General features: G+C 40.6%; 2 protein-coding genes and 2 long non-coding RNA genes across 18 annotated transcripts; 2 read left to right on the top strand and 2 right to left on the bottom strand.

Moving 5' to 3' along the window:
- The first annotated feature begins 1,780 nt into the window (after positions 1-1,780).
- On the top strand, positions 1,781-3,347 carry LOC112274076 (uncharacterized). 2 transcript variants are annotated; one of them, XR_012216319.2, is made up of 3 exons: positions 1,781-1,841; positions 2,045-2,649; positions 2,740-3,347. It is a non-coding gene; the product is annotated as an uncharacterized LOC112274076 (long non-coding RNA). The 2 variants fall into 2 exon arrangements; XR_016499671.1 differs by lacking the exon at positions 1,781-1,841 and having other exon boundaries at positions 1,871-2,649.
- A 4,237-nt stretch (positions 3,348-7,584) lies between these two features.
- LOC141044700 (uncharacterized) lies at positions 7,585-9,794 on the bottom strand. Of its 5 annotated transcripts, none has more exons than XR_016499666.1 (4): positions 9,070-9,794; positions 8,824-8,893; positions 8,027-8,073; positions 7,585-7,856 (listed from the first exon to the last, which is right to left on the bottom strand). It is a non-coding gene; the product is annotated as an uncharacterized LOC141044700 (long non-coding RNA). The 5 variants fall into 5 exon arrangements; XR_016499669.1 differs by lacking the exon at positions 9,070-9,794 and adding an exon at positions 8,235-8,285 and having other exon boundaries at positions 7,997-8,073; positions 8,824-9,009; XR_016499667.1 differs by having other exon boundaries at positions 7,585-8,285.
- Positions 9,795-10,333: 539 nt separating this feature from the next.
- On the top strand, positions 10,334-13,066 carry LOC112274303 (uncharacterized). 2 transcript variants are annotated; one of them, XM_024503665.3, is made up of 5 exons: positions 10,334-10,661; positions 10,739-10,920; positions 11,108-11,584; positions 11,713-11,788; positions 11,914-13,066. In XM_024503665.3, the coding sequence occupies exons 3-5, from the start codon at positions 11,138-11,140 to the stop codon at positions 12,606-12,608; spliced, it is 1,218 nt and encodes a 405-aa protein (XP_024359433.1). In that variant the 5' UTR covers positions 10,334-10,661; positions 10,739-10,920; positions 11,108-11,137; the 3' UTR covers positions 12,609-13,066. The 2 variants fall into 2 exon arrangements, with proteins under 2 accessions (XP_024359433.1, XP_024359432.1); XM_024503664.3 differs by lacking the exon at positions 10,739-10,920.
- A 1,968-nt stretch (positions 13,067-15,034) lies between these two features.
- LOC112274193 (uncharacterized) lies at positions 15,035-25,651 on the bottom strand. 9 transcript variants are annotated; one of them, XR_012216299.2, is made up of 22 exons: positions 25,348-25,650; positions 24,730-25,214; positions 24,408-24,493; positions 23,955-24,073; positions 23,591-23,684; positions 23,400-23,471; positions 21,523-23,221; positions 21,203-21,310; positions 20,720-20,884; positions 19,962-20,093; positions 19,547-19,774; positions 19,216-19,419; positions 18,705-18,851; positions 18,514-18,576; positions 18,069-18,335; positions 17,687-17,848; positions 17,241-17,367; positions 16,787-17,155; positions 16,453-16,543; positions 16,209-16,267; positions 15,809-15,962; positions 15,035-15,687 (listed from the first exon to the last, which is right to left on the bottom strand). XR_012216299.2 is itself a non-coding variant. In XM_073529695.2 (22 exons), the coding sequence occupies exons 2-22, from the start codon at positions 24,763-24,765 to the stop codon at positions 15,641-15,643; spliced, it is 4,440 nt and encodes a 1,479-aa protein (XP_073385796.1). In that variant the 5' UTR covers positions 24,766-25,214; positions 25,348-25,649; the 3' UTR covers positions 15,035-15,640. The 9 variants fall into 9 exon arrangements, 6 of the variants coding, with proteins under 6 accessions (XP_073385796.1, XP_024359209.1, XP_090101762.1 ...); XM_073529695.2 differs by having other exon boundaries at positions 16,198-16,267; positions 25,348-25,649; XM_024503441.3 differs by having other exon boundaries at positions 15,035-15,962; positions 16,198-16,267; positions 25,348-25,647.
- Positions 25,652-25,789: the final 138 nt, after the last annotated feature.

Here is a 25,789-nt window from a genome sequence, read left to right as displayed (position 1 = left end):
TAAAAGAAGCCTATAAATTCAATGTGGATGCATTGAAAATCATAAAAGCATTTTTTTCAACCAAAACCACAAGAAAACACAAAAAACTTATGAAAATCTCTTTGATAAAGGACGAACTTATTTGATTCAAACAAATTTAATTTTATATCTTAGAAGACAAGTGGAGGAAAAAATTCATGTTCAAGATACACGACTCTCTATGAAAGGGACATAAAAGAGTAAAATATATGTTAAAAGATGTAGTGGGGTCTTACTACTAGCCTTTCATAAAGAAAGATGTAGAACAATATGTAAGGAGCTTTTTAGTATAGTAAAGGAATAAGCACTCTATACAAGCAAAGGTAGGACTTTTTGAACTACTACCACTTTTGCCTTTGTCTTATAGAGATATTTCAATGGATTTCATAATAGGCTTACTAAAGTTTATTGAGGTTAATATTATACTAGTTTTAGTTGACAGATTCAACAAGATGACAAGGTTCATAACAATGGCTATATTTTCAAGAAATTTCAAAAAGAAGTTAGAAACTACTTCACAAATAATGGTAAGTCTTTTCTTTGATACTTTGATTTTTTTATATGGTGTGTCAACTTCAATTATAAGCAATAGAGATATTTACTTCACAACTCAGTTTTGGTAATATATTATGAAGAAATTGGGATCCAAAATCATACTTATAATGGCTTGGCACTCACAAAACGATTGACACTTAATCTTCTAAGTGAGCATTTTTAAGAAATTTTTAGATAATGAAAAAGACTTCCAAAAAAAGAAGGCATGTATTCCACCTCAAGAAGAGATATGAGACTAAACTATGGATCAAATATTAGCAATATTTGACAAGATGCAAATCAATATTAGGAGAGTTCAATATTTGTGTACCTTCAAAGGTTATTTCATGCACAAGTTTCAATAGATCAATGAAAGAAACTTATGGCATGTGTAAAGGATGGTAACTACTTTTAATAAAAAAGTGGATGATTACAAGAAGGTGAAATCTACACAAAAATAGTTAAAGAATTAAGGTTCTTCAATTTATAAAAGAATAAGTTGTGTAGCAGACCCGAAGATGAGAACATATTCACTCCAAGTGGAAGAGAAAGGATCACAAAAAAATCCTAAGCAAAGCACCAAAAATAGGTATAAATTAGATAAAAAAATTTACAAGGTCTAGGATTCATAAAGCAAATAAAAAAAATGGAAGTAAAAAAACTAAGACTTAAAAAAAGCTTGAGGATAGAAGTATCAAAAGATTATAGTGTAAGTTTCTCAAGAAATGAAAGGTTTGAAAGGATTTCGACGTGAGGTGACTTCATAGAGGATAATCTTAAGAAGCTTGAATGAAGAAAATATAAGACTTCAAACAACCAAGCTTAAATAGTTAGGCTTTTTTAAATAAGTTTCTTATTATGTGATTACAAATCACCTCCATATAGCATGAAAGAATAATAAGGCAAGGCGAGCATTAGTTAAAGAGTTCAATAGCCATGACAAGTCTAAGTAGGAGCACAACTTTTTATGATCCACAAATAGAAGTATGTGCTTTCTTACTCAATAGTTGAGAGGAATTTGTAAAAGTTGGGATGATTGTACATTATGCAAAAAGATGACAGTATTCTATCTCATTTATAAAAATATAATCTTGAAGTTATAAATAGAAAAAATAAATAAAAATAAAAATAAAATAGAATAGGTAGAAAAAAGAGCCTTTATGCTAGTTAGACATGGATCACAAAAAAATCCTAAGCATTGACTATTTAATGACAGTGTGGAGTACGTTACGTGGAGATGGTTCGTCCGGACTGAGAGCAACTGCCTCGATTTTGAGCTTTTTGTCCAGGTATTCGAGGTACCCCTGCTGTTATTTTTCTTTGTCACTTCGTATACTGATCAGGAGCTCGGTGATCAGCTCTCTCGACTGATCAAGTGACCTGATCACGGCCACACTGTTAGTTATGTTTTCATGCCATTGTGCAGTCCGCACTTTTCGTGTTGGCTCCCGATCCATCAACTTACTGCTCAAATCTGTATTTGTGTGCATAGTGGATGGGGGTGGGGACAGAACATACACAGTGCCAAAAAATGCTGATGTTGGAGAAAAAAGACCTCTACGAAATTGTTTAATCCGAGGTTTCTGCAGCTGAAGCATGGTGAGCGAAGGGTGCTTTTCAGGAGACCAAGCTCGTGCTGGTGACGTTGATTGTTGATGTCGGCATCACTGCTTATTATTCTCCGTCTCAATGCAAAGTTCCATTCACATTATCAATCTTTAAAGGTGATTGTTGTCTGCGTCATATTGGGCTGCATGTTGCGTTGCAGTTGATCACAACCCTATTTTCGCCTATTTGTCATATGTGGCCTCATGACCTTGACCTAAGCAGCTTTACTTATGTTCCTCTAAACAGTCAGTTTCTGAACTTCCTGGGGCTCAAACAACTAATCTTGGAGTTCAGATTATGTGTCGCCGATGAAAAGACGAGGTGCTGTTCCTGGCATCTCGTTGATTCCATTAAGGATCATGCTTGCAGGCGTTTAAGCCAGTTCCTCCTTCCCGGAATTTTTCTTGGGAGTTCTAGACGCCTCTATGCGGCCGCTGAGTAAGCTAACATGAGCACGTCGCGAAGCTGCACGAAAGTCTTCACATCGAAGTACGAGTCCTCGCTACTCACTGTTCATCCCTGCTGATAAACTAACATTACTACCTTCCCCTCTGACTCAATTTTGCACTTCTGTTTCAGAATGCGTATACATCTCGGTGATCTTTGAACTCAAGAGTTTAACGCTTACCTTTTGAGGGTAGAATCCACTTTCGTTAGCCTCACCCATCACTGACGAAGCGAGACGGCGGTTTCTGATCTGAAGCTGCGACGTGAGGCCCCACAATGTGAACTGGCGTGGTATTAGCGATATAGAATGTATGGAACAATCAGGTCTAAGCAGAGATGATGTCCAGAAACATTAAGTCACAGTGGTCGTTTCACGTTATGGATACTGAGTCGTGAGATTCAACTTAACAAGAAAATTGTTGCGTGAAGGACTAGGAATGTGATTTGTGAGGTGCATCTCTCACATCTTTTGAGGTATAGACAAGAATTAAACTTCTACCAAAAATGATTCTTATTCTGCAGGTTTGTTGGAACAAGCCCAGATTGATTAGCAAGAAGATTAGACTAGACTTGTCAACGAACATTTTAGACTAAATGTCGACTAATTTTATGATAGGCTGATATGCCATTTCCTCGTCGCATAGGTTATGCTCAGATATTGTGAGATCCCTCTGTTCCCCCTGATTCGTTGTCACATGTTCTTAACGACGCCGATCTCCCTGTCGCTTGGAGTTGATGTCCTTGAATCTCCAAAATTTCAGGCATCTGTATTCCTCAACAGTCTCATGCGCCTACAATTGGTTGCTAATCTAAAGTGAGGTGTAGTGATTCCATGTGAGTCATACTTTGCATCTGGTTCCATAACTTGGGTTCAAATTGAAGAATACCGCAACGTAACTAATATGTGTTACGAGATCAGGCTCACTTTTTTTAAAGCTTCTTGAATGACAAATTTAATGATGAAAGTTTACTGTTTCAAGGAAACAGTTCCCAATTGCAAGGTCAGGGTGGAGCATCACCAATAGTAAGGGTAAAACTCAATTAGATAAGCTCAACCTTTGGAGCACTCCAGGGAGGTTCCCTATTCTGGGTCATCAACCGAATCCGTGGTACAAGGGGCTGGATTCCACCATCAAGAAGGTTCTTCACCACTTGAAGCAGATTCTCAAGTAAAGCAGGCCTCGTCTCGTGGTCCATGGGCCCAACACAAAGCCTAGAAATGGGTAGCCGTTGCAAGTGTGCAATTAGGGCTCCAGCGGCACTTTTCTACATCTTATCATTACCTCTACCATAGCACCGTCAATTCCAACAGGCTTCATGCGCTTCAAACTGTTTAAAAACTGAAGATATTTTGCATCGCTTGGAGAAACCGCCTCACCATGGTACTGAAAGATTCCCTTTTGCCATGACTAAAAGCTTCGAGGGACCATCACACTCCTTCCTAAAAAGTTTCAGAACTGAAACCTACTTATTGTTCTGCATGAAAGTGCAAAGGAAATGACAGTTACGATGTTCTAGTCACTTCTGCGATCCCCCCAAGCCAGCTTCCTCACAACCTCTAATCCAGCTCAATACTCGGCAGAGCTTGCCATTGCTTTGGATTTACAGACTCCAGAAGGTCTCCAACACATTGTGCGCAATTCACCTCACTCAAGCTTTGTGACAGGTGAATCAAAAAGATCTTTCTGGGTGCATCATGTTGAACATGTGATTGGCTGCATGAAGAAGTTGAGTTGTTTTGGGGCATGGAAAAAGTAAATAGCAGTCAAGACGTCGATGATGCATGCGATTAACACAAAGTATTATGAAATCACATGTAGAGTGATTTTTGCACCGACATGATCGTATTTTCATACTATGGTAGCATCAGCATTGGAATTAGAAAAATACTTTATCAGCTATCCTTTCAAACCAAACCAAATAATTCATGTAAAAAACTAAAAAGATTAAAAAAATAAAAATAAAAATAAAAATTTACAAGGTTGCGAAGATGCCACTATACTTTTCTGAAAGTGTTAAATAAAATAAAATACACTATAATTCTAAATTTTTTGCGATGATAGCAACAGTTGCTCCACAGTGTGTTTCATGGAACAAGGACAATCTAAAAAAAAAACTTTTAACCCAAGAAGAAAATCCGACTCCTAAGAAAATGCATTCTTTCATTTTCAGAATATGGTTAAAAAAAAAAACTACCTTCATCCTTTCAGCTTCGTTGTAAGACAATCCTTTGAGGTGGCCCCTAACAGCACCACTATCACACATTCTGTGCTCATCTTGCAATGTTCTGGAAACTACACGGGGTATTTTTACACAGGTTTTCCAATCCTTGCTGACTTGACTCTTCTACATGGTAAATAGAGACTGGCATCAACTTGGCAGCAACGATAAAGTAGTAGTCCACCAGCAACCCCCAAATCTGGTAGACCCGCTCTCTCCAGGTGGGCGACGTCAAGCTTTCATTCAGATCAACCCACGTTCGGAACAAACCCAGATCCATCCGTGTGGCCACGATCTCCACCTTCCTGAAGAAGAAGACCACACCTGTGCCAGACTTGTCCTTTGTTGTTATCCATCCCCATGCCAGCAGTTGGCAACGATCCACGGGACTACTGCCGTCCGAACCGCACACACCCAGTGTCGTTATTGTTGTTCTTCTTCTTCTATCATATTATCACTACTCTTCCTTTATTATTTATTTTTATTTTATCCTTATTTCCTCGCAGTCTTTCCTGATGCTCTCCGGTCGATCAGTCGATGTTCTTCATCTTCCGCGACTCGCCGGCTCACTTTTGTCTGAATCCACCATAAGATGCGTGTGAGCGTAGAAGAGCTTCTCTGAAGTTCTCACCTTTGCAGAGACGCACTAGCCATTCGTTCGGATCGCTACCATGCGGAATCATACAACAACAGTAAGAACAGTAAGAAAATTCGATGTTTTAGGTGCGATTTGATCTGGAAGCCTGCAGCAAGTCGACAACTATGCCGCAGCAGCAGCTTCAGCGAAGGAAGTAGACCTGTTTCTACACTGGTCCATGTGTGTATCATCCTCGTGGATGAAAGTAAGTTTGGATGAAATTATTTTGGATGAGGGTTCTAATCCTGTAATGATTTTGCAAGGTTCATCCTTTGATAATTGGTTGGATGCAATCATGCATAATTGTCTAGTTTTATTGTGTTATAATAGTTGCTAGATAATTCCCACTTTTCAAAAGAAATTCTGAAAGAAATTTATGTGTAATTTTATATATGTTTTAAAAAATAATAAGAAAAAAATGAGATGTTTTTGAGAAGGTAAAAGATCTTGTGAGTTATGTTGACAAACAAGACACGTGTCAATGATAACGAGGGTTTTCTATTTAATGACCTGAATAGTTATTTATATATTTGTAGAACATTGGAATTAGTTGAATATTCAATGAAATGCATCCAAATAAGATTTATGTGATAATTCGATCTTTCAAAATATGCTCTTGGAGATACTAAATTGATGCACTTACAATGTGATTTAACTCAAATTTATTTATTGTTTTTTCTCTAAATTATTATTTTAAAACAAAATTTAATAAAATAAAATAAAATAAAATCTATGGCATGTCTAAGCTACATATAGAACTTCCAAAGAATGTATAAAAATATTTTTTTTTGTTTTCATTCAAAAAAACCTTCAATGAAAACAAGGTACAAGTACTCTATCATATATGGAATTGTTAAATTGACCCAATCATCTACTAAATGGGTCCACCCATCCTAACCATCATAAAATAATTCTCCACTACCAAATTCTTATTGGTTATAAACCACTAAAACCTACTAAAAAAACCACTAAAAAAAATTTGTTAGATTGGCAACCAATGATGATGGTTGGGTTGATTTAGTAAATGCCTAGGTCGATTCAACAATTCCTTTAATATACTGTATTGATAAAAAAATTCATGCAAAACTATAATCAACCTCACATTTTGAAAATTTTCAAATATTAATATTAATATGTAAATTTTCAAAACGATTCGTTACAGTTATCAATAAAGAAATATAAATAAATTTTTTTTCCAAAAAATAGTCTCTCCTTCGATTAAAAAAACGCAAATGAGGAATTGTTTCGAAGCATTCAGTGAAAAAACGGTTGCCCAACTGGAGAGATACCCGATTGACACCTGTCCAAGCCACCGTCCACGTGGACTTGGACTTGTCAAAGTACTCAAAAATGTCCCGAAGCCCGAGGCGGACAGTGTGAACGCACCCCATGGAGGTCGTCCTCCAAAGCGGGCTGAGCCCATCATTCTCCCAATGACAGCGTTACAAGTGTCGACCAGAAACTCAGTCCTTTCCCGCTCATGGGATGAACGAATGTTCGACTCGGTGTAAGTTCACGTGGTGCAACATTCATCCAACATTTGACCTTGAGGCTTCTCCTCCTTCACTGTTACTGATATTAGATTTTTAGGGTTTATGACGTATGTAAGATTTTTACACATTTTTAGGGTTTCAGGAGTTTGAATGGTTTATATATATATAGTTAATGTTTTTGACTTTGTTTTTTTTTTATGAAATAATTCTCTTTGGTGATGTCAAAGTGGACATACACAACCTTTGAAAATGAGTGATGCATCAACTTCAAGGTAGCCATTGTCCATGCAAATAATAAAATCAATGGATATACAATGGATATACCCCACCTGTTGTCCCCTCCCTTCTTCACTCCATGATGCCCAGGCCCCCTTTTGATGTATTCAAAATGGTGAATTGTTCATGGTGTTAAATCATACTAAGGTTCAACACATGCATACGTGTTTTTAAAGTTTGTCAAATGAGAAAACTTAAATATGTCTTCTTTTTTTCTTTCTTTTTTTCTTCTTTTTTTATAGTATATATACATACATATATAATTTTTTTTCCATGTGGTTAATGGCTGTCTCACAAAGTACAAATGAAGGAGTAGAAAGGTCTACCTATTTCATTTTACCTGATGTCATGTTTCTATTTTTGAAAAAAAGAAAATTAATTATTACATTTTCTGTTTCAAAACCATTACAACATCTTAATTTTTATAGAATTTGGGAAAAAAAGAAAATTGAAATTGAAGCACCCTCCAAAGGAACAGATAAAAAAGAGAAAAAGAAAATATTAATGATTGATATTTTCAAATTTATCTTTTCTCCATTATGTTGGTTTCTTTTGGTGTACTTTGCTTGATTGTTTGTTTGTTTTTCTTTTTCTTTTTCCATGATATGAAATTGAAAGAAGACCTAGAAGTATCACATGCTTTGAGTTCACTCTTTCCTGTCAGGTCTTACTTGCACTCTGTATATGTTTCATTATTTTTTGTATTCAAGAAAAAATCTACACATTTAATTTATTTATTTGTAACACAAAGAATGAATTGAACCTTAGTGATGTGGATGAAACCATTCCTTACAGCTGGCTGTTCACATTGGCTTTAAAGCCCCTTTGGAAAATAAACATCTGTAACAATAAACTTTGAGTTCTGTCAAACAATCCGGTGGGCCCAGACCTTCATTACCCACATGTGGATTTTATTTGCTTATTTATTATCCAAATACAAAAAAAATCAACATCGTTTCATTTCACGAGTAAATCCGGAACGTCAAACACTGACAACAAACCTATTTTACAGTATATATATTTTTGATAAATCTCTTGACCAGATTTAATTCCTGTCCACACACTTGTCAAACGTTTGGATTATTGATGAAGTTAGTGGCATGTATTGAAAGCGAGAGCAATGTCAAATATTATATGAAGAAAACTGTTGATGTGTTTCCTCAGAAAAAACTGAACAGGAAACTATCTGGAGGAATTTAATTATTCACTCATTTATTATTCTAAATCACTGTTACACTTTTGATTTTCCAGAATCATATCAATTGGAAGACCTTCCAAATATCTTTTACATCAATGCAAAAGCTTTACGCAGTATCCTTGTAGAAAAGACAAGAGCAAATATATAAATTATTATTTATTACCCGTTGAGCTTTGTTTTTGAAGCTTTAAATTGTCGGAAAATTTAAAACACAACTAGCAATCAACAAAGTAAAACAAAACGACATGAACACACACACACACATATATATATATATGTATAAATAAATAAATAAATAAATATTTATATATATAAATATAGATAATGCTTTCTCTAGTGATGTAGAAGAAGACCCAGTTTCCATTCAACACAGTAGGGGAGCAAGGCTTCACCAATGCCAAACTACTACAATGCCAAATGCTGTCACAGGAGGGGCTCTGAAGAGCAGCCCACATGGAATCCCTGCATTCATTGAAAACACGCACTTAATATGGGCTGCTGCTGCATTGTATGACAGTATTAACCCACTCACTCAGACATCCCTACATCTATTGTTTTTATCCAGGAACTGAGAAAAATCATCCTTCATAACATTATATATATAGCACAAAATAACATGCCCACCCTATAGCACTCACAGAGCATGATACCCAATGGCTGCATCCATAGGTATGGAGCCTCTTTACCACTGTTACATCTCATTTACGTATAAAAATACAAAAGGAGTAAGATGAGCAAGGCCACAACAAAAGCTACACCACAGCGGCTGTTTGTTTTGTTTTGTTTTGTTTTTCAGCCATGTATGTGGATGAATTTCATACTTCAGCCAGGTGATGAGGGTTGGTGGGCACTCTCTCATCACATGGACTCGTGGAGTGTATACACATACGGAGATGTACACCGAAATTCTACATACATTAATGTGCCGAATGAGATACGAACGGTCGTCATATACGATTCCCATATACGCATCTATATATACATATATATATACACACAATCGAAGATGTGGAGGTGCTCAATAATGCCTGACAGCAATGGCCCGATGGAGTTCGATGGTGCTGTGGGTAGTAGAGTTGTCCTAATCATTCATTTACCTTAATGACAACTGCTCGCACTGATTTCGGAATCCATGTCGTGTTCACGATGGATGATTCTAAGGGGATTTCATAAATGTCGGTGTACTTTCGTTTCTTGCGCTTCCAGTGCAGAAAGACAGCAGTAAGCGGAGATTCGGATATTCTCGCAGCCGTGGAAGTGGGTCGAGTAATTCTCTCAGTTTGTCCACAAGGAAGTGCCTGGATCCGCTGCTATTAGAAGGGAAAAAAGCAAAGGTTTAGGAGATTGGGCACTAGCTTCGGAGTGCAATCTGACGCGGTCGCAGCGTTGATACGTGTGCCGGATTGATTTGCCCGATATAGCGATTGAGAATCTTACGGTCAAGTCTAGCCGCCTTCGTTGTCCGTTCCGGTGGCGATGGTGCAAGTGACCCTGGGAGCAGCAGCAGCAGGAGTGCTGGCATCGTCAACAAGAGAAACAGCGTGGGCAAAAGCCGCGAGAGGAACTTATTGCAGCAGGATCGTCAGGATTGACCCACCAGCCGGGGATCAGACGACAACTCAGCGCATCAACTTCGTCAAACCCGATAAACTTTCTAGTTGGCAATAGTTCCGGCAGGCTCCAGATGATTAAGGGACGACCGGCGTGGCAAATCCGGTGAGCGCAGAGTGCAGGCTGACGATAGCGTAGCATCTAGAATGGTTGATGCCTTCTGAGCGGGGCGTTTTCTGGGTTCCATCCTCGTCATCTTCATTGAAGTATTGCCGTGCACGCGCTTGAGAGGGCAGCAGCTCCTTCTGTCTTAAGATGGATTCCTTGCGAACGCCCGCCATCGTGTCGTGTTTGAATATTCGGCCTTATCTATCTTAGCTAAGCGGGCCTCGCATGCTCAGAACACCAGTAGATGAACGAGCAGTTCTCTTCCCTTGACATAACAGTCCATGCTTCGGTGTAGCTCGAGGAGCGTTCATAGTCGACGCTGTTTCTCTGTTTGCGATACAATTACGTGCGGTGCTCACCCCCCCTCCCCGATTTAGCGCCGTTGTGATCAAGCTCTGTGACTGGAGAGTTTTCTCGATCAAGAAGTCGGTCCAATAGGGTTCCCGCTGCGTTTGGTTTTGTGTGGGAGCTTCAGACATAGCTAAGCTCCATGACGATGCCTATGCGAGAGGTGCGTCACTGAGATCCTTGCTCTGTTCTTGTGAATTCTGTTGAGGTGTGTGCGTTGACTTAATGCCGACGTTTCAGATATTTCTCGGTTTGCCGTGAAGCGGGAAACTACTGAGCGCAGAGTATGAGCTTTGACAACATGCGAGAGCTTTCGAGTGTTATCTTGAAGTTGAGGATCAATTGGCAGAGCAGTACGCATGCAGGAGCGTATTTAAGTAGCTGTTTCTTAACGAAATGCTCTCTTTGAAAATTAATTTTAGGTAACTGATTGATTTGAGGGGCGTGATTTTTCACTTCGGGAGTCATCAACCTGACGCAGTCGTTTTGTTTACAAAAGGACAGCTTACATCGTCTTTGGTCTGAAATCCTTGACGCCGTGTGACATCAGTTCTGTTTCTATGTAAGGTTTTCGTTGACTAATAATTTGTTTTGCTACGGATTGTGCAGCATTTTTATGGAATTCACGAGTCTGCACGGATGCTTCCGATAAGGGAGCGATCACCTTATTTTGTTGAATCGCTTTACTCAGGGTTTCGGGAGTCGCATCAATATCCTCTTCACGATGGCCCTTATTATGCCTCCTTCCCTCCTCCATCTCAATTTCCTGAGCCGTTGTCGCGGATACCACGATCCTCTAGTTCTATTCCTACTTTCGGCCATTACGACGAATCTCCTTTTCTAGATCTACCTCGAGGTCCCCCCCTTCGATCTTCCAGTGCTATTCCCGCATATGCTTATCCTGGAATGACCTATCGTGATGTGCACCCTCACGGTCCGCCTCCAAATCGCCCATTCCGCTCGACAAGTTCTATTCCGGCCTACGAGTTGCACTCTCACGGTCGGTCTTCAAATCGTCCAACTCGGTCGTCAAGTTCGATACCTGCCTACAATCTTGAGCAACCACGTTCCAAAAAAGTTGCGCCGGTGAGGATGAGGCTCTTTGCAGCTGCTCGTTACGTTCATGCATCTGTCTTCAACTTTTTTTTGTTGTCGACGCGCAGTTCTGATTTAATTTTGGCTAACTTCTGTTATTGTTGCATTGGATGATTCAGGAAATCGAGTTAAGAGTACCGATGTGTTGTAGCAAATGTGAAGCTAAGACGAAGGACGTGTTACGAAAATTGCCAGGTAATACTTTTGCATCGTGAGCAACTTTCATCGTACATTTGTTTAATCCAGAGTCGAGTTTGCGGAGGCTACTTCATTTTAATAAATTACATATCTAACTCTTCTCCCTCTCTCTGATATTGCAGGCGTCACTGAAGTCGTAACCGATAGGCGCAGTTCGAAGGTTACTGTAAGCGGCAAAGTAGACCCCCAAGTAGTGTTGAAACAGATTCAGAAGACCAAGAAGAAAGCTGATTTCTGGACCAAGCAAATTTACAGCCAAGCGTTTATTGACTTCATACAATCTAAGACTAGCTCAGCTCAGTCTGAGGAGGAGATGACATCGTCTTTTCATCAGCAGGTACCCAAGGACGAATCGGAAATCTATCACGCATATGAGAAAAGCGAGAATTTGTCATCTTACGAAGAGTACCCTGGTTACTACGAGAGGGAATGCCTGGACTCCTGCGAGCAAATCGAGAGAGGACCGTCCCACTCTGCATTCAACGATGAGGATTACGTTGAGAGAGAGCGGGAATATAATAACTATCACACCTATGGTTCAAGAGCCGACATTTTGTCAAATGGCAGGTCTTCTATGCACGGCCATTTGGAAGATTTTCACGGAAACAGAGACGATAGAGCACCCCACTACGAGAGCCATGGTGCCCCCGCTTACTTCAAGCATTTCGAACCTTCTTCTTATGGGACTCCGCATCCTGAACGAGCCAGCAGATCATTGTATGAGGACGTCGGTTTGTCATACAGGCCAAGCCAAGTGTATGGTCCATCTGGAGTATCGAATCCAAGTTACATGAAACGCGTCATCAGCGACTACTAAACGGAGAGCATTTATGCACTTGCGGCACCTTCACGACCGAAATGTAGCGACAGAAACGGACAAATTACTCGGAGAGCAGTTTGCTGCTACAACTTCTTAGAACAATGTACAAAGAGCTACTTGCTTACCCTTGCGCAAAACCACTTGCGTATGCTCCGAAGTTTTGGGAGTTTGTTGGAGATTTATCGACTTGATAGTTGGAGCATTGTTATGAAATCCAATTTTGATACTTGACCGGACTCACCCTTTAGTATGACCTTTTGGTGATGAATGTAGCTCGTCGTTCAGGCGCAACTGAATTAGAGATAGGCTAGTGGATGCTTCCAATTGCTGCAGCAGCTGGAGCAGGATGGTGGAGCATATTAATGCTAGAAATCACCACTTACCAGACAATTTGTAAACTAGTAGAATTTTCTACACTTTTACCTCTGTTTTAAATCAGAAAGATTCTTTGCTTATTTGGGTGGGTTGGGTATGGCATGATGTCCAACTGTCTTGATCACCATGGGTCACGTCCTCGGTCGATCTCAGTCTAAGATCACGTGCAGGACCTGAGCCACGCAAATTTGCGCTTCATTCCCCCTAACTCCGGCAGAGATAACTTTGAACTTCTACCTCATCATGGTGCGTGCTGAACTGATTCAAGGAAAAAAATTCAATAAATTCTTTAGTTCCCTGGTCAAACTTCCTCATGACGATGTTGGTTTCCCACCTAGTCGAAACCTCTCACAAATCCTAGCAGTTTCCATGTCAGCGTGTTTACCAATGCAGTAATGGTTCGCATCGCAGACGGAACAAATCGTACCAATATGGACCTCTTAGGACCTTTTTTCGGTTTAGGGTTTAGCGCCTCATGATATCTTCTTCTACACCACTTCGGCGTGGCGCTGATCGAAGAAACCATGCGAAGCCAACTCTTGAAGCATTGAAGCACTGCACGCCAACAGAGGGGAGCGTGGAAATGGAATCCTAGAGCACCCGTGTTATTAAATGAAGGTACGGCGGGGACAGCCCAAAGCCTCTGCGCACGTGGAGCCGACGTGGACGCAAGGGAAATGAGCTGGCGCTCTCGTGTCGCGGCTGGTATTGGATGGAGGTACGAGGATGGCACACTCATTCGCGCCTCTGCCCGGGCTTTCCGTGAGATTGTTAAATTTTTATTGTTTCTTCGTTCTCGATTTATTTTTTTTAATTTTTTATTTATTTTATTTTATTTTATTTTATTCCGGTCTGGGCACCGGGATTGGTCAGCCTTACAAAACATGGGTGCATCGTGTGCTATTGCGTGCTACTTTCACTAAGTACAGGTGACCACCTGACATTGGAGGACTCTCTCGTTTGTTGCCCCTTTTTATTTCTTTGCTTTGCTGACCGTGAAGCCCACAACTTTGTACTATTTTTTCCCACTTGGGTTCCTGTTAAATTCAATTATTTTTACTTTGGCCATGCATAAAGCATGTAGGCTGAAAAAGTAGAATTCATGTTGACTGAAATTTGGTGGTTACATTGGACCCATTCTTTCGTAATATCTCTTCTCATGAGATTGTTTAATTCTATTTAGTTCATAGTTTAATAGTTACTAGTTAATAGTGAAGTTAATTACATTTAGTTATATTTTCCAAAATGATTTACTCATGCAACCCTTTAAATTTGTAAAGTATCAAGTTAATATTTGATATAGAATTCAAGTTTTGAAATAGTATGATATTAGATCCTCTTCTTTGATCAATAAAAGTTGAACTAAAAAGCTTGTGCCTCTTAAGAGGTGAACTTAAAATGAGATGATGCATACTTGTGAAACAATATGGAGATAAAATTTATGATAAAAATTCACACAAACTTAATTGGATAATTTATTTTTTAATTTACCATGTATATTGTGTACATATACAGACATATATACATATATACAAACAAAAAAAATATAGAAGAATGAATTTAAAAAAAATTATAAATAGTCCTTAGATTCAAAGAAAATCAAAATTCTACCTATTATTACCAACCTAATTACATGAACTTCAATCCATTTGTATTGAATTTTCTTTCATGCCATTTCATGAGACTTAACAATTTTGTATCCATAAGTTTATCCTTATCAAATGACCCAACCTAACCTAAAACTTTGATAACTTTTGGACTTTTGTACAAGCACTTGAGGAAAAGAATAAGAATACCACCCTTGTTTATGTTTCATAATTTAAGCAACTCACACAATAACTAAGATAAAAATTTGCATAACATTACATATGAGCAAAGAAACTTTTTGAACACAGATTTCAACTTTACCTACGATGAATCACTCAAAAACAAAACAAATGAATTTGGGTAATTGTGATTTCAGACTTAAAATAGAACAATGACTTGATGAGTTGGGTACACTACTAGACATGGAAAATTCATGCAGCTGACAACATACAAACTGATGGTTTGATTTTAGAAGCTCTTGAATATTATGATTTTCATGAGATTTGTTTACATTCTTTTACTTGAAGAAACATAATCAAGTCAGACAGAAGCTCCGAAGCTGAGTGGATTGATGAATTAGGGGAAAATGTTGCTCTTTGCGTTGCATCAAGTCTGCTAGAAAATCAACGAATCCATCCACCTTGTCTTGGCTGTTGCATGTTGAGGTTTTTAACTCACATTATGGGTGATGAACACAAATGTTCGGTAGGATGTGTGATCACAATCACCGTTGCTGGTTGAATATGGATCATGCTGGACTCTGCAAGTAAAGAGTTTTAGATGCAGTTGTGTGGGTGAGCATCAAGAGCAAGGATCCTTTTAAGCCTCCTTACTGTTCTCGTGTTCTTTTCAGACTTGCAACGTTAAATTATGCCTTACAAAGATTGGAAAGGAGGTGATGCACATTGGAGCTTCTTGTCACTCCATTGACGAGATTGTTTGAAAACCCATTTGCAAGAGAAGGTTCTGATTCGTTTTTGGAGGTGAGTTCAACTTGCAGGGGAAGTGGGAAAACGCAAGTACTCATCTCTGATGGTGTAGTCAGCCTTGATGACCATTCGTTGAGGTCAGTGATTCAAAGTTTTGATGTACTTCATGTGATCACTTGCTGCAGCTGACATCAACAAAGGAACAGCATCATGACTAATGGTTTTTCTGGATTTGAGCCTGCTGTATGGAGAGTGCTGTCTCAAGGATACTGTTCAGCTCAAGACGTATTTTCTCAACTTCCTTACTCTTGGTGTCAAATGCTTGATGCCATTTGTGCTCTGCGTATTCCTGGTCCTTGCTGCTCGCCTGCTTCAATTCCTCAAGAATGTTCTGCCATTCTATCTCTCTCTGCTGTTGGCGAGCCTCCATCTCTGTCACCTTCTTTTTCAGCTTCATGATCTGCAAACACGGCTTATTACGCTTCTCGAAGAATCTTATATTGTGAATAATTAAAATTGATTCTTGGACTGTCACATCTTGGTTGAATTCACCTCACATCGCAGTTCAATTCGTTGGTATGAGAATTGGCATCAGAACATGTTTCAACTTCCAGGTTTCAGCACCAGCAACTTTGCTGTCCAACCTTTCCAGTGTAGAAATGAAGATTTAAGAATATGGGACCTGTCGGTAGCACCTGTGTCATACGTGGGGATTGCCGAAACATACTCTGAGCTTCTTCCAGCTCCTCGGACATATCCTTCAGCCTGCACTAGTACTTTGCCAGAGTAAGATCCCTTCTCGCCTTTTCATTAAAGCCATGTATCACCACATAATTCTTAGGATAAAACTTTGAAAGGATGTGTGTGCTGTTGAAAATTGAACGCATACAGAACATCCGTGTGCTGACATGATTGGTATGAAGCTCTCCAATGGTACCCAGTTACGGTACCTTGCCTCTAGCGCGCGGTTCGTCATCTCTAGTGAGCTTCGTTCTGAACGCCAGATCATACCTTCTGGATCGCTCCTGTGGTCAGTCCATCCTACAGACGTTGGCATCTTTGAACAATCAATTTGGCGTTTCAGAAATTTTGGAAAGCAACAATGAGCATCACGTACTTGTGAAGCACCGAGGGATATTCAAGTTGGTTGAAAACCACTAGGGTTATTCATGCGTTACAGCAAACTATAAAATAAATACGTATTTATTCAGGGTTTGGGATCATACGTTTACAATTAGAGATCATTTGAAAATGAATAGCCGTACTATTGAGTCCAAGCAATACCTGCCAAGGATGTTTGGCATTCTGAATTGCAGTCCATTTGAGCTTGGCGAATTTGCTGAAGTTGACGGGCTTGCTGATGCTGCAAGGTAAGGAACACTGCTTTTTCCACAGACTCGTCACATGCTTTCTGCAGCACCTCCCGGGTGAGCTCTGATTTCTCGAGCTCCATTCGCAGTGCCATTACCTCGTCAGCTGTATCTACTGCAACACTGGTGCTGCTGAGCAGCCGTGTCCGGCTGTTGTTTGATTCCTGCGATGGCAGTTGCTCAGGTTCACTGCAATATACCTCTCGAGTTGGAGACCCCTGTTTCTCTCCAGTACTTGCTATTATAGCCGAAGCACCAGTAGCAGAAAATTTGTTGCAAAGACCTTCATCCAACAACGCAGTCAGATATTTTCCACGGATTCAAAAAAAAAAATGAATGAGAACCGGACAAATGTCCTATATTCGTACCTGCCCGAGCGGCTTCCATCGTTTTAAGTTTATTTTGAAGACTTTTTATTGTTCGATCCTTCTGAATTAAAACATCTTCTGTGAGGAGGATGCGCTCCTTCGCCTCCCTCAGCGCTTTTTGCTGTGCCTGTGTGAAGCATGTAAGAAGACGTCGTGTAGCCATTATCTTCTGATGGAGTTGCATAGTTAACTTACTTTTGCAACTAAGAAGCGCGATATGAAGAACTTTCGAAATCTCCACAATATCTTAGAATCTAGACATTGTCCTTCAGCAACGCAAATGTGCTGACAAGGCTGAAGTGCATAACAGAAAATATTAGACCTTCGTTTTAAGGGTTCCACATCTGAGGATTTCGTGAGGAAACTGGGACAGGAAAAGATTCACCAGTCTAACGTTTTCCCTACCTCGTAGTTGAAAGGTTCACGTAAAAAATAAGAATTCTTACAGGCTGCAGGCGAGTATTTGCAACTTTTGACTTGAATGCCGTATTTTCAGGAATCATCTTGCTTCGCATGAAATCCTTGGATTTAGGCTCTTGTTTAGCCTCGCCAAGTTTTTCAGTAAGATCCTTCAACTTTCTTGAATAACGTATACGAAGGTTTGCCAACTGATAATGAACATCGAACACATGTCCAGAACATTATTAAAGTTTGAGGTGAAAATGTTACATAAGCATTTAAAAAGTTAGAACATCTTGCCCCCTTAAAGTTTTTTAACTAAGCCTGATACGTGACTGCACTTGCAAACATGGATAGGAATAAGGAGCGTAGCCTACATGTCTCAACACATTAAAACTTGATAACATTTGGTAACTCTTTTCACTGTACCTGTTTCTCAAGGTCCTTCACTCGGTTCATAGCAGCTCGCTCATTTTCTGATACTGAATGTCCATTTTGAGCCTGAGCTTGTGTTTGTTGCTTCAAATTCCGAATGCGTGTTGCAGTCTCGGATTTTATTTTATCGTTCTCAACTTTCAGTCGGTGAAGAATCTTGTTTGTTTCCTCATCTTTTTGAAGGGCCTGACGCTGGATAGAAACCAACTCCATCTGCAGTCGTCGAAACTTATCGTTTTCTCCCACACACGACTTTGACATCTGCCAGAGTTATAATGACGTCATTATTGATTGGCCCATTTGGGTAAACGATTCTTCGCAAGTAAGCGCATTTCAGGGGTGTAAAGAAAAGAAATTCAGATCCAGTGTGTGATAAGCTTTTTCAAGCAGAAGCTAAACAAGTATTAACTTCGATGAGTCAAATTTGAGGGACACACACCTCTAGTGCATGAAGACCTGTTTCCTTCTTAGCTGCACGGAGGGATGCCTCTAATCGCTTGACCTTAATGATGAAGAAAAGTATTACAGTGAGTTAGAGAGGATACAGGAGCTCTCTGTTGATGACGTTCAAGCAACCTCGTTTACATGGATTTCTGAACACTGCCAATCACCAGGATAGGATTGTTCAACCTGGTTTCGAAGAGTTTCTATTTGATTCTGGGTCATATCATTGTTTGAATTTTGTTTGTGGTCTAGTTGATCCAATTCGGCAACCGTCGTTCCTTGTGCTTCTCCACCACTTTCCAACTTGATGGTAAGCAAACGGATTCTCGAGGCCTGCATCATGGAGGCATTGTGGTATTATTAGAAACACCAAAGAACAAGAGTACCTGACGCATTTGAAGAATCCCCTATTCAATGCTGCATTATGAACAAATTGGGCTCTAGTGGAAATATAGGGAATACAAAATCACCGTACGCATTAAACGCAAGACGCTAGGCCCCATTGCTATTCATGAATTATCACTGCATATCCAGTCAGAAAAGCATGTGCCTTTTACAAAAATTACTTGGTTCACAATTGCATCTACGGATATCGTTCTCAGGAAGATGCGAGGATCAATTTGCATAAAATGGTTCCTCCAGTCTTGCGCAGGAACGAGTTTGACGCATCGTAAAGTCGTATAACTTAGGTTTGTACCTGATTAGAAATGGTGTCGTATAGTGATGATATGAGCTCCTCTTGCTGCCTTGTGGCTTGTTTTATCCCCTCCATCTGAGCATGACCCTGCTTCTCCGTTTCCCGCATTTCTTTCAACGCTGTTAATTTCGACTCCAGGTCTCTAATTCTACCTGATTCTTCTTTCTTCTCACGCATCTTCAGCTCCATGTACGACTCTCGTATCTAATCAAGAGTAATTTCAAAATTCATGCTTCACTTCGAATTTCCACCAAGTTCAACTTTTGAACCACACGAGCTGGGTTTAAACAGGATAATTCATGTAAATTGATATTAAGAAATAAGCGCTGACCTTGTCAAGGTCGATCCTTAGATCAGATTCGCGGGACAAAGCACTCCGTAATGCCTCATTCAAGGAAACTGACTCTGTACTGCAAACCCAGCTCTGATGCCCACTCTGCATATGTCTGTTGGATAGTTGAGAAGCAAGAAATGCTCTTTCCTCAGCCATTTCTTGGAGTTTATGCTTAGCATCCAATTGAACCTCTTTGAGCTTCGCGACAGCTTTTTCATTCTCAACCTTGTAACATCACATATATGTTGACATTGAGAAATTCTACAGCTCTCCGCATATTGTTGTGAATACCTAATTTCGTATGGGTGAATTATTTTCATGTATTTTCTCAGTTTCAAGATAACTGTGAATAAAATCCAGACCCATAGCTTGGCGACCAACAATGACAAATCTCACTTCCATGCATTATTACCTGATACCCTCTGATAAGAGCTTCCTGTTCCAAAATCTCTTGACGCAGTTTCCTAACGTCTTCCTCCGTAAGCTGAGCGTTTGTCCTCGACATGGCTCTCAGTCTATTGCAGGGATGATGTGCGTTCAACTCCTGCAAGAACCTCCCTTCCTGCATGAGAGACCTGAGAGATGGATTGAAAATTCTCTACCTGTTCAGCTTCTGACAAGGTTGATGGATGGTTACAGCTTATCTTTTGAAGCAATCATTGAACCTCAAAATCTTACTCCTCTTACGACAGTAATGCAGACTCTAAAGAATTTGTGCACGTAGCTAGCTGACAATCACTTTGCAACTAAATTTCGTGAAGATAGTGTCTTTTATACTTTGATACTTAATGTCATTTCATTCTGGATACAGTGTTTATTGCTCTTTAAGAAAACTTTCATCAGAAATTCCAAACAGCTGGCCGTTGGACTGCGGCTGCTGAGATACCAGAAGTGAGTACAATCTGCTTAAGGTGACCACCTCAAGGTCCTGCCAGGAATAGGCAAAAGTGCATTCATTGTTGAGATTCAAAGCAAGTCTTTTGGGTGCTGAGCGATCACATGAAGTTGGATGTTAACTCAACTCATTGCAAGTTTCTGTTTTGTTTATTAGAAAGCTTGTTCATAGTCTTTACTGCCCCTTTTTTTTTTTTTTTTTTTTTTTTTTTTTAAAAACAAAGAAGGAAATATAGGAGGGTTGACCCGGAAAAGGTGGCGTGAGTCGAAGTAGACCTGAAGATGCTTCAATAAAATTTGCTGCTCTTTCTGGGGATTTTGCCCGGCCTCTGAGAGCCCTGGCCCGTGCTGGCTAAGTGTTTCGGTTCCCAATCCCTGCTCTACCACTCGTAATATCCTTTTTGGCTGCTTTTCATTGTGTACATGTTTTGTTTCCTCCACCTGCATCAAACATGAAGCAGATATCATTCTTCTCTACTCCAGAGGCACTTGTTAACTTTTCCATACATCTACTGTTGCAAACAGAAGAGCCTCCTCAGGCAATTTTCTCTTCGAAAAACCTTCCAAAGATAGTTCAGACACTTATTTAGCTCCGAATTTTTTTCAAACACATTCTAGTAATCATAGTGATAGTTGAAGTATCTGAGAGTATTGATATTTGTCGACTCAAAACCTGCGTTCAGTAGTTGCGTGAGTGCAGTTGTGTATTGGATAACCACTTAGTAAAGTTTAACAGTCGAAGGTGACAGAATAAATCACCTCATTTCGCAGCTCCAAGACTGTGAGAGAGGCAGGTTGAAAAGCTAGGTACACATTCGGCAGGGATCGATCATCATCACAGGACTGAAACGGAACAACTGCAGTCACCTGCCAAGGTCACGTGAAGTTTTGATCGAAAGAGATGCAAATCATGGTCAGAAATGTTACTGTTATAATTCTTCTCAAAATGAAGGCTACAATTGCAACACTTAAATGGATAGCTTCGAGGAGGACAGAGCCACCGATCTAGATTCGCAAGAGGCAACAACTAGGGGTTGCAGGATCAAAGAGCACGTTTAGGTACGACTTTTAAAACCTACCTCATCGGCAAAGAAATTGCGAACTTCGCCAAAACTATTTCTCGATTCTTCTGCCGATCCTTGGCAGTAGTTTGTATGTGTCACTTCAGCTCGATGGGTGCCTTCGCCATCACCACAATCCAGATTAAGCATTTCAACTGCAGCTTCATCTTTAGAACCTGACTTACAATCCAAAACTGGAGAACCGAGTCTTTGACATTGTTCCATATCACGTACTTCACATTGGTATTCTGGTGCAACCAACGTTTCTTCCACTGCACCGCTACGTTGAACCCCGTCTGCTTTAATTGTAGTTAGCACCATAGGATGCGGAAGGCGGTCGCATGGAACAACAGAAGCAGCGACTCTTTCTTTCGGCGAGGTGGCTTCCTGAGACTCGTTATTCTTCAATGGTGAGTCTTTGGTATTTGGTGTGAAATCCACTGCACTAATGCAGGAATTTTCAAACCTGCTATGTCTCTCTGATAATGTCGGTGGGCATACTACCTCTTGATTCTTGACGAAAATTCCGTTGATCACAAAGCAACTCTCCTTCGAAGCTTCTCTGTCAGCAATCTTTGAATTCTTCCCAAAACATCTGTCGAAGTCGACTGTACATCTCTCTTCTTCAGTCAACATTTCGGACGGAGAAGTCCCCCCTCGTGATTGGGACGCAGGAACTTTCAGAGCACAAATGTCAGCCGAACGTCCAAAATGCTGTAACTCGTCTCTGAGCCAATGTGGTAGTTTCTCTTCTGCCATGGCTTCTCGTGTTTCTATAGATTTCATCGAACGTATATTGGATTGGTCCTCTTGAAGGGATTCTGCTAGTTGAGGAGAAATTTGTCGAGTATCTGGAGGTTCCACTGAGTATGGATTCTTTACAGGATCATCCTGAAAAGTTGAATTAATGCTTCTGCTGACGGGCCTTCTCTCTTTCACCACTCCTGTTTGCGCCTGATCTGTTGCCGTAGCTTTGAATTGGCCTGCAAAAACTTTGATTTTTGACCACCTTTTCTTTACTGTTTTTCCATGCAATTTTAGATGTTTATGCAATGCCATCTGTCTGTAGTTCTCTTCTATATCATCCTCATTGTCTGCTCCACCACTGGAATATTCCATGTCGTTGCAATCTGAATCAGCACTAGTGGTGCTTTCGGCCAGTTCCTTAAAAGAATCTACTTCGTTTACAGCTACTCTCTGAGTTTTAGACCTGGAATCCGCCAGGATGAGCATCCCGCTTTCCTCTATTTGTCTCCGATTCGAACGAATACTTTTTTCCCCACTGTCACCACCCTGAGCTGCGACTCGACGTGGCATGCTTCTTCTTCGGCTCGAGTTGGACGATCCGCTTGAATAATATCGTCGCGACATTTTGATGCTGGCTTGTTCATCAATCACCTTGGAAAGTGATGCGTGGGTTGAAACTCTCATAAGGACACATTCAAGACCTCCCTCAAGCTTCTCACCTGCGTCATTGACTTCATGCTCCCTTGAGGAATCCTTCTCCTGATATTCTAGAGAGGAAGCTTTTGAGAATTCGCGTAATGTTGCGACACATGTAAGAAGCTTTGTGGCCTCATCACACTTATTCTCAGTATCTGGTAGATGCGATTCCTGCTGTGATGAAGAACCGTCTAATTCACCTATCCCTTCTCGAGGCCGATCCCAGCTCTCTTCTGACGCCAAGGACCAGATCTTGACTTCTGATCTCGTCATTCTGCCCTCCAGATTTCCAAACATTTATTGAATCATCATTTAATAGATGCAAAATCACTTCAAGCCACTGCTAAAGAGATAACACTATGGATGCAGAACACAGGCGAAGCAGTGAATGTAAATTGATCCGGAACGGTATGTGCATCGAGCTCAGGGATATGATAAGTCTAACTCGGTACCTGTGAACTGTTTTGATGTCAGGTTTAGAAGAAACGAATTTAGGGGAAAATTTGCCACCGTGATAACCTTTCCTGCGCAGATTAGAGTTCATGCATTCAATCAACACTGGGGGAATTTTTCCAGTTCTTCATCTCAAACGCATCAGACACAGAGCAGCTAGTTCAAATGTTGGCAGTAAATTACAGCTTACCCATCTGAGGAAGCCACGGCGTTATCATCTAATTCATCATCCGTGTCTGTTGGCAAGTCCGACCATGCATGCGGATCCATCCTACTGCTTAAACCTTTGCCAAAGGAAGGACAGAGAACATGTACACATCTTGAAGGACGTTGACAAAAGTGACGGAGCATTCTCATCTGGGATAGGGTTATGGAATACAGTGGGACTCCAAACAAATGAACAAACAAACACTACTGCACACAAACTTAAGGTCGCTATCATCCGTTAACAGATGGGCTAAAAATGAGGTGTTTCGGACACAAGCCCAAACAGTAGGTTTTTCAATTCAAATCCATTAATCTCCAACAGTCGGGCTGAATTGATAGTCACTTACTGCCTCTTGTATCCTTGTACCGAACAAGTACATCTTCCGATTTCCTACCATCAGCCCCAGGCCAGACATCTATCTGGTAGGCATCTTCCCTGGACGCACAGACTGCTCGATCTCGTTTCCTGCCCATGGGTCATTTGCGACATCCATTCAAATGAGCGATCTGACCGGGGTACATGCAATTTCAGCAAGAATACTCTGCTAAAGCTTAGTCGAAGAAGACCCCGCCGGTCAGTAGCTACTTTATGATTTGATTGCATTACACTCGAATCAAAATTCTATAATGGATAACTCTCCAGTTTCTCTCTTTCAATGCATCAGAACATTAAATCTCAATTTTTGTTGCTTTGGATTCCCCCATTCGCTTCTTTCATGAGTAATATTTGCTATCTCATAACAACACAGTTATGAGATAAAAGGCAGACTTATCTAAGAGATCCTGGAATGCTATATTACCGTTGCGAAGATCTCAATTTAAGGTCTGGACTTCCTGAGCGCTCTGGAGACATCAATCCATAAGGTTTCTGTATTAAGCTTCCCAACTGCAACCGATGCACAGATGTCGCATTATTTTACAGTGAATTTTCGTAGGACGTATTAACAAGGCAATCCCACATCGTAGTCGTCGATTTTGTGAAATTGAATCCTCGTCAGTATCGTACATTTTAAAATCGCATTAGTGGCAAAATTATTCGTGGGGATTGGGGTGGAAGAATACTATCACCCGAAAACTCTGATCTTTCTTTCTCAATTCTCTGGTTTAGTTCAGATCACCAACCTCTTGAGCTGTTCTTTCAGCCATGGAATCGTTCATAGTATGGGGAAGAGTAACCGTTGTCAGCCAGCTTGTTCCATGCGTTCCTCCTGTTTGACTTATAAAGCTGCGTGCATGAAGGTCTGAATAATGGCCATGAAGAGTTTGTTGACGTTCCTTTCACTAGCTCACAAGAAGCAAATGGTTCTTAGAGTCTATATTCCGACGGCCTAACAATATGGAAAATGCATAGAAAGAAGCTCATAAAATGGACAGCTTAGAGCTCTCTGAAGCATTTAAGGACATTCATGTGCTGCATTCGGTTGCTCACAGCTCTCAACCCCAGGGTTTCACTGCCTACTAATCGCTTTGATTTAGCCAAGTTGGGCGAAGACTGATGCCTGCAACAATTTCGAGAGTCCTCCTAAACAGAATGCAAGAATGGACTAAGAATCTCAAATGCAAGGCGATACAACCTCCACTTTAACTCCTATCTAGCTCAAAATCTCCTGCACCCCGCCGTTGGTCGGTTAAGAACAAGTTTGAGTCAGTTAAGAAATTCAGCCATGTCTGCAGCGAAAGCAACAAACCATTCAAATGGAGAGAAAATTGGAAGCATGGGTGGAGGAGGAAACCAATTACCTCCTATCGCTCTCCGTCTACAGGCAACTCTTGTGTCTTGTTCTTCTAAACCCACGAATGTTATAGTAAACCGTAGGCGATACATTCTCAGAAACGCCTCGCCATTGCAATCAATGATCCAAAGTAGCGCTCTGCAAGCCACAAAATAGTAACAAGAGCATGAAGGTCACCCAAATGCCAGAGCAAGGTTGAGTGATGATGTGAGCTAAGCAAGTTCTTGGAGAGGAAGGTATCCCTAAGACGTGGAGTAAGAGGGCAAGAAAGGGGAACTTGGTATTTGGAAGCAGGTCGTCAAAGCGTGGGTTGGCGGTTGCCTTTCACGATCTGCTGAACGTTCTTCCCTACCAGTTCCTCTAGATATCTCTACTACCTAGTGCAGGGCTTCCAGGGCATTGAACGTTCAAGATCTTTCTTGTGCTCGGGACCACAGGACGCCGACCAC

This window comes from Physcomitrium patens, chromosome 21 (genome assembly GCF_059467195.1).
Source record: "Physcomitrium patens ecotype Gransden chromosome 21, ASM5946719v1, whole genome shotgun sequence".
NCBI classification, from domain to species: Eukaryota; Viridiplantae; Streptophyta; class Bryopsida; order Funariales; family Funariaceae; genus Physcomitrium; species Physcomitrium patens.
This window is presented reverse-complemented; position numbering and strand designations above follow the sequence as displayed.

Excerpts from the sequence above, each read along its gene's own strand:
- LOC112274303 (XM_024503664.3), top strand. The coding sequence starts at position 10,641 with ATGACGATGCCTATGCGAGAG. Across the intron at positions 10,662-11,107 it reads TGACGATGCCTATGCGAGAG|CATTTTTATGGAATTCACGA; the intron begins GTGCGTCACTGA and ends CGGATTGTGCAG. Across the intron at positions 11,789-11,913 it reads CGTGTTACGAAAATTGCCAG|GCGTCACTGAAGTCGTAACC; the intron begins GTAATACTTTTG and ends CTGATATTGCAG.
- LOC112274193 (XM_090245636.1), bottom strand. The coding sequence starts at position 24,765 with ATGAACGATTCCATGGCTGAAAGAACAGCTCAAGAG. Across the intron at positions 23,685-23,954 it reads GTACAAGGATACAAGAGGCA|GTTTAAGCAGTAGGATGGAT; the intron begins GTAAGTGACTAT and ends CCTTTGGCAAAG. Across the intron at positions 19,775-19,961 it reads CTCTTATCAGAGGGTATCAG|GTTGAGAATGAAAAAGCTGT; the intron begins GTAATAATGCAT and ends TGATGTTACAAG.